The sequence below is a fragment of the Dipodomys spectabilis genome, unplaced genomic scaffold (genome assembly GCF_019054845.1).
Source record: "Dipodomys spectabilis isolate Male_0828 unplaced genomic scaffold, ASM1905484v1 ptg000097l, whole genome shotgun sequence".
Lineage (NCBI taxonomy): Eukaryota > Metazoa > Chordata > Mammalia > Rodentia > Heteromyidae > Dipodomys > Dipodomys spectabilis.
Window position 1 is genome coordinate 3,877,411 of NW_024870774.1, and position 19,586 is coordinate 3,896,996.

The 19,586-nt window shown below is 44.6% G+C and overlaps 1 protein-coding gene across 4 annotated transcripts; it reads left to right on the plus strand.

Moving 5' to 3' along the window:
* Positions 1-1,268: 1,268 nt before the first annotated feature.
* Positions 1,269-19,116, plus strand: Rbm23 (RNA binding motif protein 23). 4 transcript variants are annotated; one of them, XM_042686422.1, is made up of 14 exons: positions 1,269-1,422; positions 9,389-9,464; positions 10,224-10,336; positions 10,801-10,845; positions 10,948-11,121; positions 12,237-12,290; positions 12,941-13,058; positions 13,149-13,301; positions 13,386-13,523; positions 15,876-15,941; positions 17,303-17,498; positions 17,577-17,693; positions 17,774-17,858; positions 18,085-19,116. In XM_042686422.1, the coding sequence occupies exons 2-14, from the start codon at positions 9,399-9,401 to the stop codon at positions 18,086-18,088; spliced, it is 1,329 nt and encodes a 442-aa protein (XP_042542356.1). In that variant the 5' UTR covers positions 1,269-1,422; positions 9,389-9,398; the 3' UTR covers positions 18,089-19,116. The 4 variants fall into 4 exon arrangements, with proteins under 4 accessions (XP_042542356.1, XP_042542355.1, XP_042542358.1 ...); XM_042686421.1 differs by having other exon boundaries at positions 18,797-19,116; XM_042686424.1 differs by having other exon boundaries at positions 17,303-17,462; positions 18,797-19,116.
* Positions 19,117-19,586: the final 470 nt, after the last annotated feature.

Genomic DNA, 19,586 nt, shown 5'->3' on the forward strand with positions numbered 1-19,586 from the left:
AGGCAGAGATCTAAATAACTCAGTTGGAAGCTAGCCCTGACAGAAACAGCTGAAACTCAATCTTCATTTAACTAGTAGAAAGATAAGCGGAGATGTGTCTCAAGTGGTAGATCACCAACCCCGAGTGGATAAGGGACAGTGCCCAGGCCCTAAGTTCAAGCCCCAGTACTGGCACACACAGAAAGATCAGTGTTAATAGTTTGTGGTCCTAAGATAATAAGTCATTTTCCATTTTACAGAAAGGAAATTTGAAATCTATACAATGTGTATGTATGCAACTCAGAACGAACTCAGGACTGCAAAGTTATAATCTACTTTTTTTTTTTTTTTTTGTCGGTCATGGGGCTTGAACTCAGCCTGGGTGCTGTCCCTCAGCTCTTCAGCTCAAGGCGAGCAGTCTAATGCTTGAGCCACAGCACCACTTCCGGGTTTCAAATGATTTATTGGAGATAGTCTCACGGTCTTACCTGACCTGGCTGGTTTTGAACCATGATCCTCAGATCTCAGCCTCCTGAGTGGCTAGAATTACAGGCATGAGCCACCTGCGCCTGGTTATAATCTGCTACATTTGGGGTAGCTATATTAGGCAACAAATCTCTGGGGTCTTGGAAGCCCTAAGGAAAAGAGGATGGATACTAGTTCTTTTGGGTTAGAGAGCAAAGTACTCTGTAACATAAAAATCACTTGAGAAACTGTCTGAACTTTATGCTTGGGTGGGAGACATGAATTGGAACGGAACCTGTGGGACCGGGTAGGGTGGCAGACATCAGCGGCAAGACTGCATTTCTCGGCTCTAATAATGAGGACAGGCCGTGGTGGGCACTGTTGGAGAGGTAGCGCGCTTCCTAGGCGCGAATCAGTGCCGCTGCTTTCCGCAAAGCTGTGCCAGAGAAGAGTTGCCCGGCTCAGCAAACCCGAGTAGGGAGAGCCAAGGACATTGTTGGGCCTTCCTTGTTGGCTCCGCCCATCTCTTCAGCCAGGTAAGGCTCCTAGGGGACCCGTGAGCCCGCCACTTGTTCTTGAGCCACTTTCTCCCGCCTTCTGCGAGTGGCCGGCCGCTACCAAAAGACACTATCACTTTCCTGGAGTCTCTGAGAAATTAACCAATCGCTTGCCAGTTGATGGTTGCTAAGGAACACGAGATTGACCCCGCCCATACTTGGCATTTTATCCAATGAGAACCTGTATTTTGGACTGCTGCGGCGAAAGCAGTGAGATCAAGCGTTTAAGTGTTCTGACGCATGCGCAGATAGCGGAAGGTTTTGGAAGATAGCGGAGGGGCCGCCATTTTGCGGGAAGAGAGGAAGGTCTGGCTGCAGAGCTGCTTTTCCTGCTGAAATTACAGGAACTAACCAAGCTTCGCGTCCCCAAACACTCAAAGGAACGGAGAGAACCGGGACCCCCTACGGGGACCCGGAACTGGTGAGAAACCCCGAAACTTGGTCCCCCTGGTACGTCACCTATGTGACGTTTCTACTCGGCGCCTCCCCCTGACGTCACAGGTAGACCTTGGCGTCAGAGCGGAAGCGGGCAAGTTCTTACAATTAAGCAAAAAAGAAACTTAAAAAAATCTCTATTTCGTCCTGGACGCGTTTACTACTCAGATGATGTCGGCATAGTGGTGTTTATACCCTTTACTAAGAGACGGCTTCAAACGTCCTGACTGAACTGCGTGCCGGGGCCTCGGAACTTCCGGGCAGCCGGCGCCGGCGAGGGCGCTGCGGCCCTCCGCATTCAGGGAAGATACGGAGTTTTTTGTTTTGTTTTTGTTTTTTAGCGATTCGTGCCACCACTCGAAGAGCGGTGAAGGAATTGAGACTCTTTCCTCCGTTCCCAGTCTTTGGAAACTCAAGTTCACTATGTGTTTGCTGATAGGAGCTAACTTTTTTTTTTTTTTTTTTTTTGGTGCTGGTTTTGGGGCTTCAATTCAGGTCTTGGGCTCTTTCTCTTAAGCCAGTGCTCTACCACTTGAGCTACAGCTCCACTTGCAGCTTTTTGCTTCTGAATTGGAGATAAGAGCCTCATGGACTTAAATGCCTGGATTGGCTTTGAACCAGGAACCTCAGATTTCAGCCTTCTGCGTAGCTAGGATTACAGGCATGAGCCACCCAAGCCCGGTTAGAGTTTTTTTTGTTTTTGTTTTTTGGTCGGTCGTGGGGCTTGAACCCTGGACCTGGGCACTGCCTCTGAGCTCAAGGCGAGTGCTCTACCACATGAGCCACAGCACCACATCTGGCGTTCTGGTGGTTAATTGGAGATAGTCTAACGGACTTTACTGCCTGAGCTGGCTCTGAACCGCGATCCTCAGATCTCAGCCTCCTGAGTAGCTAGGATTACAGGTGTGAGCCACCAGCGTCCGGCTAGGGTTAGAGTTTTTAACTCCCTCCCTCCTTGCCCCCCCTCCTCCCTAGTCCTGGGGCTGAACTCTAAGCCTGGACGCTGTTCCAGAGCTCTCTACCACTTGAGCTACAGCCGCAGTTACGGCTTTTTTTTTTTTTTGTCGGTCGTGGATCCTGAACTCTGGGCCTGGGCACTGTCCCTCAGCTCTTCAGCTCAAAGCTAGCACTTTACCACTTGAGCCACAGCGCCACTTCCAGCCTTTTCTGTTTATGTGGTGCTGAAAATTGAACCCAGGGCCTCATGCATGCAAGGCGAGCACTCTACCACTGAGCCACCTTCCCAGCCCACTTAGGCTTTTTTGAGCATTTTATTGGAGATAAAAGAGTCTCACGGAGTTTCCTGCCTGGGCTGACTTTGAACCATAATCCTCAGATCTCAGCCTCCTGAATAGCTAGGATTATAATCATGAGCCACTGGTGCCCAGCAGCTTTAAACTTTTTGACCACAGGTCCTGTAGGCATATGGTTAGTTCAGATGGGAGGATTGAATACCAGGGTTGTAGATTTTGTAGAGATTATGCCAATTAGTTACTTATAAGACTTGTTTTTGTTTTTGGGACAAAGGTCTCACTATATATCCTAGACTGCCCTAGAGCTAGCCAAGAGGCTGAGGAGAGTTCAAGCCTTGGGCTACATAGCTGCTCCACAACAGTCTGGGATGCATAGTGTGGCCTGTGCCAGCACCTCTGGGTATGTAATGATCATTGGCTCATTACACAGTATTGGTAAATGTTGTGGGTATTTTTGTTATTGTTTTTGTCATGGGGCTTGAACTCTAGGCTGGGGCACTGTCCCTGAGCATTCCTATTTGGCTAGTGCTCTACCACTTTGAGCCACAGCCCCACTTCCAATTTCCTGGTGGTTAATTGGAGGTAAAAGTCTTACAAACTTTCCAGCCCAGGCTGGCTTTGAACTGAAAGCCTCAGATCTCAGCCTCTTGAGTAGCTAGGATTACAGTAGGGAGCCATCAGTGCCCAGTTTGTAGGGTGTTTTTTTGGAGACAGGAGGAGGTATTGGGGACCGAACCCAGGATCTCCTACATGATAAGAAAGCATTCTACCCCTTGAGCCAGCCCATGGCTCAATGTTTCCCCCTTGTTTATTGTTTCAGTTTTTAATCAAGCTGCCTACATTTTGGAGGTGTTTTGCTTAGCTCAGTGACTTCATCTGATGGGCCTACCATCACCCATGGATTCTAGCACTTTGTGAATTCCTTCTGAACTGTTTTAATAATGGTTTTAAAGCACTCCTCTGCCCCTTTAGCAATGAGATCAGTGTTCTTGTTTGTGTTTTATCTGTTCGTCATGACTTTGGTTCTGTAGTTTTCAGAGCAGAGATGGAAGAATATACTATAGTGTGTATGTTGATGGAGTTGAATGGAGTTGACTTAGTGCGCACAAAGAACTTGAAAAGTATCAACCTTTCAGAGTTACCTAGGCAAGAAACAGGAGACCCTATATGAAAAATAAAGAAAGACTGGAGGTGTGATAGAGTGTCTACCTAGAAAGCAGGAAGCTCTGAGTTCAGGGCCACACATACAAACATGAAAATGCACTACTGCTTTTTAGGACACTAGAAAGATGCAGTTAAACCCAGTGAAATTACCAGTTACAAATTGTCACACATTGCCTAATGATGTTCTTAGAAATGTATTTGCCAGATTCCTCATTTTTGGAATATTATAGTGTGCTTAAAATAGCTACTATATCACTACTATATCTTTTTTTTTTTTTTAATTGGTTATGGGGTTTGAACTCAGGGCCTGGGTGCTTAGTGGTACAGTGCTTGTCTAGCATGCTGGAAGCACTTGGTTCGATTCCTCAGTATCACATACACAGGAAAAGCCAGAAGTGGTGCTGTGGCTCAAGTGGTAGAGCGCTAGCCTTGAGCCAAAAAAGCTCAAGGACAGCGCCCACGCCGTGACTGGGGGAGGGGGAAGGAAGAGTCTCACAGCCTTTCCTTCCTGGGCTGTCTTTGAACCTCAATCCTCAGGTATCAACCTCCTGAGTAGCTAGGATTACAGTCCAGATAAATGACAGTCTCATAGGATCACTGTTATATGTTGTCCATAGTTGACAGAACTGTCATGTGTTGCCTAACTTTGTGCTTTAATAGGTTTGTTCATGATTGAGTGAAAATTTCATATATATAGAATTCATTTTTAGAGGGTTGTTGGCTTCAGTAGAAGTTTTTTGTTTGCTTGCTTGCTTTAGTTTTTATTTTTGTTGGTCATGGGGCTTGAACTCGGCCTGAGCGCTGTCCCTGAGCTATTTTGTTCTACCACTTTGAGTCACTTCTCTACTTCTAGTTTTCTGGTGGTTAACTGGAGATAAGAATTTCACAGACTTTCCTGCCTAGGCTGGCTCTGAACTGCAATCCTCAGATCTCAGCCTTCTGAGTAGCTAGGATTAGGTATGAACCACCAGTGTCTGGCTTTAGTTATTTTTTTTTTTTTCTGATAAGGTCTTAACTTTTCTTTTCTTTTTTGGAGCTGCTCTCAGATTATAGTACTCCCACCCATGCTTCTTACTGGGTTTATAGGCTTATACCACCACATTCAGCTTGTTGGTTGAGATGTCATTTTTTCCCTGGCCTGGCCTTCAACAGCTGTCTTCCCAGTCTTCATCTCCCAGTAGCTAGGAGTATAGGCATAAACCACCACACAGAGCTCTCTGTTTTGGTGTTGGGGATTAAACCAGGACCTCGTGGCATACTACAAGCACACTCAATTACTCTGTAGCTCCTTTTTTTTTTTTTTTTAATTGTGAAAATACCGTACAGAGGGGTTACAATTACATGGGCAAGGTAATCAGTACATTTCTTTTCAAGCATTGTTGCCTCCTCCTTTGTTTCCCCTTCCCATCTCCACCCCCCCCCCCCCCAGCTTCTTAAGTGAAACTTCTCAGTGTGTGTGTATGAGAGAGAGAGAAGGAATTACCTTTACCCTGTAGTGGCTCTACTCAGCAAGGAGAAATTCTTGAGAGAGAGAGAGTGTGTGTGTGTATACATACATATATATATATAGAGAGAGAGAGAGCGAGCGAGCGAGCACAATTTCAAAGGACTTTTCACCCCAGGCTGGCTTGGAACTTAGATCCTCAGATCTCAGACTCCTGAGTAGACAGAATTATAGGCCACCAGCACCTGGATAATTTGTCTTTTTTTGGGTTGATACTAGGGCTTGAACTCAGGGCCTGAGTGCTGATCTTTGGATTTTGGATTTTTTTTTTTTTTTTTGCTCAAAAATGGTCTACCACTTGAGCCCAGCTCCACTTCCAGCTTTTTTTACTAGTTAACTGGAGATAAGAGTCTCACAGAGGGGCTGGGAAGGTGGCTCAGTGGTAGAGCGCTTGCCTTGCATGCATGAGGCTGTGGGTTCCATTCCTCAGCACCACATAAGTAAAAAGAAAAAAGCTGGAAGTGGCGCTGTGGCTCAAGTGGTAGAGCGCTAGCCTTGAGCCGAAGAGCTGAGGGACAGTGCCCAGACCCAGAGTTCAGGCCCCACGACCAGACCCAAAAAAAAAAAAAAAAAGGAGTCTCACAGACTTTCTTGACCCAGCTGGATTCCAATCCTGTTCCTCAGATCTCAGCTTCCTGTATAACTAGGATTACAGTTATGAGCCACTGGCACCTGGCATTATCTTCGTCGTCATTATTTTTTTTTTCAGTCCTGGGTCTTGAACTCAGGGCCTGAGCACTGAGCCTTTCTGTGCTCAAGGCTAGCTCTCTATCACTTGAGCCACAACGCCACTTCTGGCTTTATCTGTTTATGTGGTACTGAGGAATCGAACCCAGGGTTTCATGAATACTAGGCAAACACTACGACTAAGCCACATTTCCAGCCCTGACATAATTATTTTTATATTTTTATTTATTTATGGTTTTTGAGACAGAGTCTTGCTATATAGCCCAAACTTGCCTTGAACTTGTGATCCTCCTGCCTCAGTCTTTTATTGGTATTTACTGCTATTACAGATGTACGCTATTACTTGCAGCCTACTTTGTATATTTTCTAGCATTTTTGAGTTATTTGTAATTGGTATAAAACTATAAGGAGTGCAATTTGAAGTGTTTTGATATGTGTCAACACCCACAAAATGATTACTTTCAAAGGTTTTTGTACCCTCTTAAAATCCCTTTGTGTGTGTGTGTGTGTGTGTGTGTGTGTGTGTGTGTCTCTCTCTCTCTCGGTCGTGGGTCCTGAACTCTGGGCCTGGGCACTGTTTCTCAGCTCTTCAGCTCAAGGCTAGCGCTCTACCACTTGAGCCACAGCGCCACTGCCGGCTTTTTACTTTTTGCTTATGTGGTGCTGTGGAATCGAACCCAGGGCCTCAGGCATGTAAGGCAAGCACTCTACCACCTTCCCAGCCCCCTCACTTGGCTTTTTACACTCATGGCTTATGCTTTACCACTTGAACCATGCTTCTAGCCCAGTTTTTTTTTTCTGGATAATTGGAGATAGTTTCTGCCCTGGCTGGTTTGATTCTCATATCTTAGCCTCTTATGTGTATTATAGCCATGAGCCACCAGAACCTAGCTTGATCTGCTTTTTGTAACAATAGATTAGTTTGGGTCTTCTACAATTTTATATTAACCTAGCATTATTTTTTTTCTTTCCTTTTCTTTCCTCTTTTCCTTTCCTTTTTGTTTTTTTGTTTTTGTTTTTTTGTTTATGTGGTACTGAGGAATCAAACTCAGGGCTTCATGCATGCTAGGCAAGCACTCTACCACTAAGACACATTCCCAGCCCCTCTTTCTTTCTTTCTTTTCTTTCTTTCTTTCTCTTTCTTTCTTTCTTTCTTTCTTTCTTTCTTTCTTTCTTTCTTTCTTTCTTTCTTTCTTTCTTTTCTTTCTTTTCTCTCTCCCTCCCTCCCTCCCTCCCTCCCTCCCTCCCTCCCTCCCTCCCTCCCTCCCTCCCTCCCTCCCTTCTTTCTTTCTTTCTTTCTTTCTTTCTTTCTTTCTTTCTTTCTTTCTTTCTTTCTTTCTTTCTTTCTTTCTTTCTTTCTTTCTTTCTTTCTTTCTTTCTTCTGGTTGAGGCTAGTACTACTCTACCACTTGAGCCGCACCTTGATTTCTGGCTTTGTTGTTGTTATAAAGGGATGTACAGAGGGATTACAGTTACATAAGTCAGATAAAGAGTGCATTTCTTTTTGGATAATGTCACCCCTTCCCTCACACTCTCTGCCTTTCTCTCTACTTCTGACTTTTTTTTGTCGGTCATGGGGCCTGAACTCTGGGCCTGGGCGCTGTTCCTCAGCTCTTCAGCTCAAGACAATCGCTCTACCACTACTAGAGCCACTTCCCGCTTTTTCTGCTTATGTGGTGCTGAGGAATGGAATCCAGGCCCTCATGCATGTGATGCAAGCACTCCACCACTGAGCCACCTTCCCAGCCCCTACTTCTGACTTTTTTGTGATTAATTGGAGATAAGAGTTACAGACTTTCCTTCCTGGGCTAGCTTTGAACCTCACTTCTCAGATCCTAGCCTTCTGATTATAGGATTCTGAGCTAGGATTATAGATGTGAGCTACCAGTTTCTGAGCTAGGATTATAGATGTGAGCTACCAGTGCCCCCTCTCCCTCTCTCCTCTCACTCTTTCTCTTTCTCTCGCTCTGGCTCTGGCTCTCATTTATTTTGAGATCCAAATTAGCCTCAAATTCCTGTCTTTGTCTCCTGATTGCTGGGATATTAAGTGTGTGCCCATGATGCCTGCTGGTCTGGTTTCTTTAATTCAGTATAATTATTTTGGGATTCGTCCATGTTGTATTGATAATTCCACCCCAACAATTTTTTTGTTTTTTGTTTTTGTCAGTTGTGGGACTTGAACTCAGGGACTGGATGCTGTCCCTTAGCTTTTATGTTCTAGGTACTAATATCATTTTGATCCATAGCACCACCTCTGGTTTTGTGGTGGTTAATTGGAGGTAAGAGGGGCTGGGAAGGTGGCTCAGTGGTAGAGTGCTTGCCTTGCATGCATGAGGCCCTGGGTTCCATTCCTCAGCACCACATAAGCAGAAAAAGCCAGAAGTGGTGCTGTGGCTCAAGTGGTAGAGTGCTTGCCTTCAGCTGAAGAGCTGAGGGACAGTACCCATGCCCAGAGTTCAGGCCCCACACTGACAAAAAAAAAAAAAAAAGTTGGAGATAATTGTCTTACAACCTTTCCTTCCCTGGTTGGCTTTGAACCTTGATCCTCAGATCTCAGCTTCCTGTGTAGCTAGGATTATAGACCCAAGAAACAAGTGCCTGGCTCTCCACCCAGTTTTTTGTTTGTTTCTTTCTTTAATATTAATGGTCTTGTTTAGTATCTTTTGATATTCTTATTTGACAGATCTGTGACTGGCAGCCTGAGGGAATGTAATTGCTAGATGCAAAGGCTTGAGGAAGAATAGTTGTACCCTGTCTGCCAGACAGTTAAGCCTGTCTTAATGTACTATTTCTGAGTTACCTAAATTCTAGTTGGTACTGGACAAAAAATAGTGATGAGCATTAAGGCCTTAGTGGTGAGGCACTAATTATTGGTGTTGGGACTATGTGAGGGAAGAATTTAAGTCAATTTGCATCATTCTGTTGTTAGCTTTGTCTGACTTCTGATAGTCTTGCATCTTTACCTTTTTACTGCAAATATTATTTAAGCAACTTACTCAGAATTTTCAACAGTAGAATGTGTGTCTAGTGTTCCCTTGTAAAGTGAATAGTAGTACCAAGTTTTGAGTACCAACGTTTTCTCTTTATAGGATAAAGGTGTGTACTATATTTTCTCTCTTCTTAGGTATTAAGTTTCATTCTAGGCCCCTGACCAATTTAGTCACAAAGCAAAACTAGCTCAGATCTCTAAGGTACAAAAGTAAAGCTAGCATAAACAACTGCTGGCAAAATCCTTTAGTTCAAAAAACAGAACCATTTGTTTCTTGGAGGGGGGAGGGAGTGTGGTACTGGAAGGGGAGGAAAAATAAAAATCAGGTTCTTATGTATCAATATCCTCTCCTCAGATCTGACACGATGGCATCTGATGACTTTGATATCGTGATTGAGGCCATGCTGGAAGCTCCCTATAAAAAAGAGGAGGTAATTTTCCCCACCTCACTACTGGAATTGGGTTAATAAGAAAGCAGTTGTGGGTCATCAGTTTGAACACTTTGTGAATCCTTTTTCCCTGTTTATTTTATGTTCAGTGATATTCCTAAAAGATTTACTAAGTTTCCTTGAGGAGCCTGTATTCAAGGACCATAATTTTGGGGTTGGGAAGGTGGCTCAGTGGTAGAGCGCATGCCTTGCATGCCAGAGGCCCTGGGTTTGATTCCTCAGCACCACATAAGCAAAAAAAAAAAAAAGCCGGAAGTGGCACTGTGGCTCAAGTGGTAGAGTGCTAGCCTTGAGCTGAAGAGCTAAGGGACAGCGCCCAGGCCCAGAGTTCAGGCCCCATGACTGGACTCAAAAAAACAAATCAAGGACCATAATTTTAACAAGGACCTGACAACCAAGGGTGGGCAAAATATGGTGGATAACATGTGGTTTGCTAATAACTCTCAGGGATAGTAGAAAGTTTACCTCAGACAGCCTCCCTTTCTTTCTTTCCTGGAAAAAAATTCAGTGGAACAGATGACAGGTAGCTGATGTTTGACATCAAAGTCTGTCACCCTAATTTCTTCCTTTTGAGTAGTTTCCTTGCTTCCTCTGTTACTCCCTTTGTTAGGAGACCTGGTATCCAAAAACTGACTGGCTAATTTAGAGCTTTGATTTCTTGTCCACCTTCATTCTTTTTTGCCCAATGGGATCTGTGTGTCTGCCTTATACCTTGTGACATTTTCCTGGTGAACTCCTCAGGATGAGCAGCAAAGCAAAGAGGTTAAGAAGGACAGTCCTAGCAATACCACCAGCAGCACCGGCAACAGTGGCAGTAGTACCAGTGGGAGCACCACCACTGGGGAGACAAGCAAGTGAGTGTGGGGTGAATAAGTGGGTTGGTACTTTGGGAAGGGATACAGCCGCCTCCATTGGAGAAATAGCCAGAGCAGGTTGATGGTTGCTCTTGAGACTGCTAACTTACTAATGGTTCCATGGGTCTTGGGAATAAAGATGAAGATTTAATCTAGTCTATGCTTTCCAGTGTAGGTTTGTGGATCAGTCCTAACAGCCATGTAGTTCATTTTAATAAAACAGAAAATAGACAAATCATGATTTGGAAACATTAGCTTTTGCTTGGCTTTTGAGGGGGAAATGGCCACTTCAGTTGTTTGACAGCATTTGGGGTTGTAAGTTGGTATAATGCAGTCACTGTGACATACTGCCAGATGACCTTCTAGTCTTTGGTCTTCTGTTTTTACCCTGGCCTTCTTCAGTCTTCTTCCTTGGGAGAGATGATGAAACTTTCCCAATGGTAAGAACTGATGTTCTCTCACAGGAAGAAGAGTCAGAGCCATAGTAGGAGCAAGGATAGAAAGCGCAGGTCAGTAATTCTGGGGGCTGCTGGGTTTGGGGATGAATGAAGATGGGAATAGAACCCCTGAAGGCTACACTTTAAATGCCAAAATGGTTGTTTTGTCTGTAGTCGTAGTCGAGATCGTGATCGTCATAGAAGAAGAACCAGCCGAAGCCGGAGCCGTGATCGGCAGCGTCGTCATCGTAGCCGGAGCTGGGATCGACGACGTAGTAGTGAGTCACGAAGTCGAGACTGGCGTCGTGAGGATCGTGTACACTATAGGAGTCCTCCATTGCTCACTGGGTATCACCTCTTGGTATTACTATCCCCCTGCTGACAGTCCTGGGGAACCTAGACAGAGCCTCAAACCGTCCAGACAAATGTTTTACCACTGAGCTATATCCCTAATCCTTACCCTGAATCTTCATCTAGGCTAGGACAAGTATACTATACCCTGACTTACCTGAAAGCGCTTATAACCCATTGTGGTAGACAAGATGCTCAGTCACTGGAAGGCTGGTATACAGTATTCTTGATCTGAAAACACTTATTTTGAAAAATGTTTGGGATTTTTTTCAGATTTTATAGGATTTGCATATTTATGAGATACCTTGGACATGGGACCCAAATCTAAGCACAGAATTATTTATATTACACACTTACCTTATACATGTAATCTGAAGGTAATTTTACGCATTTTTAGTATGACTATATTTTGATTATAACTCCTAGTAGAGGTCGGGTGTAGACTTTTTCATTGTGATATCATATTTACTTGTTATTGGATTTTGAAGTATTTTGAATCTTTAGATTAGAGATTGTTGACTTGGGTTAAGAATTCACAAGTGCGCCGGGCGCTGGTGGCTCACGCCTGTAATCCTAGCTACTCAGGAGGCTGAGATCTGAGGATCGAGGTTCAAAGCCAGCCCGGGCAGGAGAGACCGTGAGACTCCTATCTCCAATAAACCACCAGAAAACCGGAAGTGGCGTTGTAGCTCAAGTGGTAGAGCGCTCGCCTTGAGCTGAAGAGCTGAGGGACAGCACCCAGGCCCAGAGTTCAAGCCCCATGACCGACAAAAAAAAGAAAAAAAAAAAAGAATTCACAAGTGATGCTGGACGCCAGTGCTTCATGCTTATAATCCTAGCTACTCAATAGACTGAGATCTGGAGGATTGCAGTTCAAAATCAGCCCAATCCGAAGAGTCTTCAGGACTTCATCTCCAAAAAAACAACCAACAAAAAACCAGGCTGAAGAAATGGCTCAAGTGTTAGAGCCAAGCAATTCCAGGGCCACAAGTTTAAACTCTAGTACTGGCCAAAGCAAAAATTTACATGTGAGATGAAGTGTCAGAATCTGCTTTTTTTATGATAGAAAAATCCAGTGTGAATAGTTTCACTTTTTTTTTTCTCTCCCTTAGGCGTAGGCCTGGCCACAGTAAGAGTCCTCAGTTCAGAGAGAAGAGTCCAATCAGGTAAGTTGATGATGTGTACTTTTTTAGGGTTTCTGAAGTGTGGATACAAAATTGGGCTGGGCATTGGTTGCTCATGCCTATAATCCTAGCTACTCAGGAGGCTGAGATCTGAGAGTTGCAGTTCAAAGTCAGCCTGGGCAGGACAGTCTATATGATTCTTATCTCCAATTACCACCAGAAAACCAGAAGTGGCACTGTGGCCAAAGTTGTAGAGCAGTAGTCTTGAACAAAAGGGCTCAGGGGGACAGCACCCAAGCCCTGAGTTCTAGCCCACAGCAGGGGAAGAAAAAAAAAAAGTTGGAGATCCAAACTATAGGAATGTCTGTTACTTGAAGGCTAGGTGAAGAGCAGTTGCCAAGTATTAAGAAAAGGTGGTCTCACACATTTTACTTTTTTGGTGCCAGTAGTAGGGCTTGAACTCAGGGTCTAGGTGCTGTGCTTTAGCTTTTTGCTCAAAGCTAGTGCTGTACCACTTGAGCCACAGCTCCACTTCTGGCTTTTTGGTAGTTAAGAATCTTTTTGGAGATAAGAGTCACTGGCTTTCCTGTGCGTGCTGGCTTCAATCTGTAATCCTCAGATCTCAGCCTCCTGAATGGCTAGGATTACAGGTGTGAACCACCGGTGCCCAGCTTACACATTTTACTATTTAGGGAGCCAGTTGATAATCTGAGCCCTGAGGAGCGTGATGCCCGCACAGTTTTCTGTATGCAGTTAGCTGCCCGTATCCGGCCTCGAGACTTAGAGGACTTTTTTTCTGCTGTTGGCAAGGTAACTTTCCCACTTTAATTGTCTTCTAAGTACCCTGTCTTCTATCTTTTTTTATGTCCAACTCAGAGTTTTCTTTGTGCCCTGGGATAGGTTCGTGATGTGCGCATCATCTCAGATCGGAACTCACGGCGTTCTAAGGGTATTGCCTATGTAGAATTCTGTGAAATCCAGTCTGTACCACTGGCCATTGGACTGACTGGGCAACGGCTGCTGGGAGTGCCCATCATTGTACAGGCCTCACAGGTGAGCAGGTTAAAAAACTAACACAAGATTGTGAAGTAGAGAGGAATGTAAACATGATCCATCACTTATTTTCTCCTTCCACAGGCTGAGAAAAACAGACTGGCAGCCATGGCCAACAACTTGCAGAAAGGTAGTGGTGGACCAATGCGTCTCTATGTTGGCTCCCTGCACTTCAATATCACCGAGGACATGCTCCGGGGTATCTTTGAGCCCTTTGGCAAAGTGAGTAGAAAATGAAGAAAACATCTGAAGGGAATTGAAAAAAGTAGGGCAATAAATAAATGTACTTCTCTGTTCTGTCTGGCCTGCTCTGTATATTTCATGGGTTCCATCTCTGTGTTGCTTAGTAGACACAAAGATAGACAAAATGAAACCAAATAAGAGGGTCCAGATTAGGCCAAATGTTAAGTAAATTAAAATAAGTAAAAAAGTTAATAAATTAAGTTAGAAAAAGTGTTTTGGAAGTTGGTCTAACCTTTGTTGGCTTATTTATTTATTTTTGTGGTACTGGGGTTTAGACTTGACTTTACACTTGCTAGGTTGGTACTCTTATCACTAAGAGATGCTGCTAGCCATCCCTCACCCCCTTTTTTTTTGAGGATTTTTTTTTTTTTTTTTGGGTCTGGTCGTGGGGCCTGAACTCTGGGCCTGGGCGCTGTCCCTCAGCTCTTCAGCTCAAGGCGAGCGCTCTACTACTTGAGCTACAGCTCCACTTCCGGCTTTTTTCTTTTTGCTTATGTGGTGCTGAGGAATCGAACCCAGGGCCTTGAGCATGCAAGGCAAGCGCTCTACCACTGAGCCACCTTCCCAGCCCCCTCAGCCCCTTTTTTTGAGATAGAGTCCCACTTTATGCTTAAGCGAGCCTGGACCATAACCCTCCTGTATTAAACTTTGCATTATAGCTAGGGTGATAGGTACATGTCATTGCATCCAGCCATTAGTTGAGGAGGGGCTTTCACAAACTTTTTTGCTTGGCCTAGTCTTGAACAGCAATGCTTCTGTAGTCAGCCTCCACATTGACTAGTGAGCCACCATGTCTGTTATTGTTACTAATTTTTTTTTTTGGGGGGGGGGGCAGGGTTGGTCATGGGGCTTGACTCTGGGCCTAGGCTCTGTCCCTGAGCTCTTGAGCCCAAGGCCAGCACTCTACACTTGAGCCACAGCACTATTTCCAGTTTTCTGGTGGTTAATCGGGGATAAGAGTCTCATGGACTTTTCCTGCCCAAGGTTGGCTTTGAACCTCGATCCTTAGATCTCAGCCTCCCTAGTAGCTAGGATTCCAGGCATGAGCCACCAGCGCCTGGCCCTGATATTATTATTATTATTTTTTTTTTTTTTTTTTTTTTTTTTTTGGTCAGTGGTGGGGCCTGAACTCTGGGCCTGGGCTCTGTCCCTCAGCTCTTCAGCTGAAGGCTAGCACTCTACCATTTGAGCATCAGCCCCACTTCCAGCTTTTTCTGCTTATGTGGTGCTGAGGAATCGAACCCATGGCCTCATGCATGCAAGGCAAGCACTCTACCACTGAGCCACCTTCCCAGCCCCCCTGATATTATTTTTATAATAGGATCTCATGTTTTACCTAGGGCTAGCCTGGCCTGTTACCCTCCTTCTTAAGCTTTCTGCATAGTTGGGATGACAAGCATATGTCATCTACACACAGCTTATTTGTTAAGATAGGATCTTAGGTGCTGGTGGCTCATACTTGTAATCCTAGCTACTTAGGAGGCTGTGATATGAGGATTGTAATTTGAAGCCAGCCTGGGCAGAAAAGTCAGGGAAATTCTTTTTTTTTGTTTGGTTTTTTTTTTTTGGGGGGGGTCTGGTTGTGGGGCCTGAACTCTGGGCCTGGGTGCTGTCCCTCAGCTCTTCAGCTCAAGGCTAGCGCTCTACCACTTGAGCCACAGTGCCACTTTGGCTTTTTTCTTTTTGCTTATGTGGTGCTGAGGAATTGAACCCAGGGCCTCATGCATGCAAGGCAAGCGCTCTACCACTGAGCCACCTTCCCAGCCCGGAAATTCTTTAATTAACTACCAAAAAGCCAGAAGTAGAGCTTTGTTACAGTAACAGTCTTGAGGGGGAAAGCTAAGGTATAGTGCATAGGCCCTGAATTCAAGCCCAAGTACACACGCAAACAAGGATGTAATCTTGCCCTAGCTAGCCTAGTCTCAATTCCTGATCTTCCAATGTCCATATTCCAGGTAGCAAGGATTGCAGGTATGAGGCCAGGTACCTAGCTTCATTTCTTTTTTTCTTTTTTTGGTCTGAGACCAGGATTGGATCTCAGTACCTAATGCTTTCACTTGTTGGCTAGCACTCTACCAACTGAGCCAGCTCTCCAACTCCACTTCATTTCTTCTTAAAGAAGGTTTGGAGAGTTAGGGATATCACTTCAGTAGTAGAGCACTTGCCTAATATGCACAAGGTGCTGAGCTCAATTCCTGGATCACAAAAGAAAAAAGGTAGAAAAAGGGGTAAGGGTTGAATAAATGTAGTTTGTTGGCTAGAATGTTAGAGGTATTTAGAATAATAGAGTAGCCAGGAGATTCTTAATAATTTTTTCCTGTTCTACTGCAGATTGATAATATCGTCCTGATGAAGGACTCAGATACAGGCCGCTCGAAAGGTTATGGTTTCATTTCAGTGAGTATTTATTCTTAATTTTTTAATTTTACTTTGGGTTTGTCCACTTGTCTGATTTTGCAGCTCAGCTTCATCCTCCTCCTTTAGGAACTGTCTAAATGACCCATAAACCCTGGTGCTGGAAGCTTGGACTAGCCTTCTGCCCCTTGAGATGAGTGCATTACTTGAGATCTTGGCTTTGCTTCTTCATTCTGTCAGTGGCCCTGGTATGGGGGTGTCTGTGGGTAATAGTAATGATTCTAGGTTGTAGCCAAAAGGTTGGGGGCATGAGGGAGGCTAAGTATGTGCTTTTGAGACATGTTTTTAAGATTGGTGTATTCTTAACGGGTAGAAGAAAGAATAGAAAGATAAACTTTCTTCCAAAACTACCCCATTTGAAACAGTTTCTTCATTGAAAAGACTAATGTAGGTATCTGGTGGTAGACAAGTTTTAACCTTTTCCTGACACTCCAACAAATGGTTTCTATTTCGTTTAATTGGTTCTGCCAGCCACAAAGTGACAGAATCTGATACTTTCTGGGATTAATGCAGGCAGCTTTTGCCCCTATAGTTGCCCTCAGCAGGGGTGGGCCATGTGTTCTATAATGAGAATTGCTCATCTCAGAAGTATCCATTAAAAGGGTGTTTATATTACACTGTTTATATCACCTACCAAGGAACCATCAATTCCACATGCCTGACTCTAGGACAGGTAGAACCAGAGTAAACAAGGCCAGCTGTTGTGTTGGTGATTCCATAGTAGCAAGCACTTGGATATTCTTTGTGACTCAATGGGGAAAGGCTTCTGTTGCCTTGTAGGTCAGCAGCTTTTGACACACAAACAGCCCACTGTAAATCTTCATATCAGCATGCTGCTAGTGGTACTGATGAAAGGGACTAAAGAACAGAATCTCCATGCCAGTCACTTATCTGCACTGGTGTGCCTGTGGGGTGGGGATTGTATCAGCTCTTAATATCAGAGTGAGTGTCTTTCTTTTTAAGCACGGGGATGGAGTTTCAGATTATTAGTACTTGATTGAGTACTAACAGATAGGAACCTTGATTCTTAGACTGTTTTCTATTTATTATATTCTTGTTCTTAAAACAGGCTGTTCCCTGTAGATGATACATACTTTTTGCCTTATTAGATTTTTAGTGGAACTGGAAGATTAAAAAGTGATTGCCACTGAGTCAGTTGGGAAAGGTCCTTTTCAGATAACCATTTTGAGGAAATGGGGATCTTCGGTCACATTTCCAGGACAAGGAAAGGTTTTTTTTTTTTTACTATTGGGCATGCAGTTTTCCTAGGATATTAGCATTAAGGAATCTTAAGTGGGGCTTTCAGAACATGTCTGGTGACTCACGGTCTGACTTTTTCATAGTTCTCTGACTCCGAGTGTGCCCGGCGGGCCCTGGAGCAGTTAAATGGCTTTGAGCTTGCTGGTAGACCAATGAGAGTTGGCCATGTTACTGAGCGACTGGATGGTGGTACAGACATCACTTTTCCTGATGGAGACCAAGAGCTGGATCTGGGATCAGCAGGTGGACATTTGCAGCTTATGGCCAAACTGGCAGAAGGTAAAGTTTTTGCTGGGTGAAGACCTTGGTGAATTGTAGGTTAAGAATTGAAACCTGAACCACCTTTTCTTTATGTAGGCTCTGGAATCCAGCTGCCCACTACAGCTGCTGCCGCTGCTGCTGCTGCCCAGGCTGCTGCCTTGCACCTAAATGGAACAGTTCCTTTGGGGACTCTGAATCCAGCAGCTCTAACTGGTATATTTACTTAACTGGGGAAAGGGAAAGAAGAGTTGGGCTCTGTGCTCATTCAGCTGTTCTGTCTTTCTTTGTTATAGCTCTGAGCCCAGCCCTGAATCTTGCCTCTCAAGCAATTGCTTCCCAGTGCTTCCAGCTCTCCAGCCTTTTTACACCTCAGACCATGTGAGTTTTAGGCCCAGATCGTTTTATTTGGTTTTGTCTGTCTATCTGTCTGTCTGTATCTCTCTCTCTCTCTTTCTTTCATGCATGTACATGTGTTTGGTTATTGAACTCATAGCCTTCTGCATGTTAGGCAAATGCTCTTACCACCCTACATCCCTAGCTCTGGTTATTCTCTTTCTCTCTCTCTCTCCTTTTTTGCTTTTCATTTACCTCTTTCTCGTTACAGGTAAATCAGTGGCACAGCCCACTATGTCCCTGTGCCTCTGGGTCCTACCAGTTCTTTTTCCACATGTACTCTTCCTCTGTTCCATCTTCTAATTGTGGACCAAGCCATCCTGAGGGCATAGACATTAATTCTGGAAGAATTGGGGCCACTTGGAGACACCAAGAAGAAAGAGTTCCTACCCTTGTCCTACTGGGAATGAATTCTGCAGAACAGAGCCCTCAGTTGAAGAGAATAGAATCTATACCTACATTTGTCCTTGTGTAATGGCTGCCAAGATGTCCATCTTGCCCTTTTCCTACCACCTTAGTGCTTGACACCTCCCCCACTGGGAAGGCTTTAGGGCATTAACTACAGGAGCTAACCTCTTTTTCCTTTACCTTTACTCTATAACCTATTAAGGAAAACCTGTAGGACTTCTGAATCTAGAGGACATTGTAGAATTAAGGGGAAGGGGGCTTCTTAAAGGTGCTGGCTTTCCATTGTAAAGGCTCTGGAAGACACCACAGACCTGTGTGTTGTAAAGCTTGTCTTAGGTCTCTGGTAGGCTTAAGGCCAGAACTGCTACTTATAGGCTCAGCATCTTGCTAGGAGACACAGGAGTGGTCTACCTTGCCAGGCAATTGAGATGCCTTAGGGGCTTTCAGGAATTTAGTAAAAGGGGGGGTACATTTCTAATATTTTCCATCTTCCTTGGCGTATTTGTCCTTCTCAGGTCTTTCTTTTGACCCAAGATGGGAAGATGGAGGGGAGGCTGCCATTCTCTACCACTTTTGTGTGCCTATTGTGTCCTCAATCTTGTCATTTAAAGCCACTCCTATCCCCTGCCTGGGCATATGTGAGCCCTTGTCACTGGATTTTATACCCTTGTGTTTTGTGTACACACACACACACACACACAAACTTTGTACAAAAGGCAAGCTCCTTGTTAAGATGTTTGCTGTCCATATGTGTGTGGTCTCAGTTGAGTGTCTGATGTTAATTTCTGAGCCAAAGCCATAGTGGTTCTAAGGATATAAAACATTTGTAATGCCATTGTTTCCTCTTTATTGCGTCTTATTTACCTTTAGGGGAAAAAAACAATTAAAAGAACTCCACCTGGGTAGAGTTCCCCATTTGTATCTGCATTCATACTGTCAGCCACACAGTCTTATCCATCTATCATCTTTTTTTGGGGGGGGGGGGCGGTCCAGTCATGGGGCCTGAACTCTGGGCCTGGGTGCTGTCCCTCAGCTCTTCAGCTTAAGGCTAGCCACAGCACCCCTTCTGGCTTTTTTCTTTTTGCTTATGAGGTGCTGAGGAATTGAACCCAGGGCCTCATGCATGCAAGGCAAGCGCTCTACCACTGAGCGACCTTCCCAGCCCATCTTTTTTTTTTTTTTTGCTTGCCCTGGGGCTTAAACTCTGGACCTGAGTTGTGTCTCTGAGCTCCTTTTTCTTGAGCCACTTCTGGCCTTTTCTGTGATTAATTGGGCTCTTGGGCTCAGATCTCAGCCTCCTGAGTA

What these genes read in the sequence shown, in the direction of transcription:
- Rbm23 (XM_042686421.1), top strand. Translation starts at nt 9,399, where the DNA reads ATGGCATCTGATGACTTTGATATCGTGATTGAGGCCATGCTGGAAGCT. An exon ending in CTCCCTATAAAAAAGAGGAG is followed by an intron (nt 9,465 to 10,223) that starts GTAATTTTCCCC and finishes TGAACTCCTCAG; the next exon opens with GATGAGCAGCAAAGCAAAGA. An exon ending in TTTTTTCTGCTGTTGGCAAG is followed by an intron (nt 13,059 to 13,148) that starts GTAACTTTCCCA and finishes GCCCTGGGATAG; the next exon opens with GTTCGTGATGTGCGCATCAT.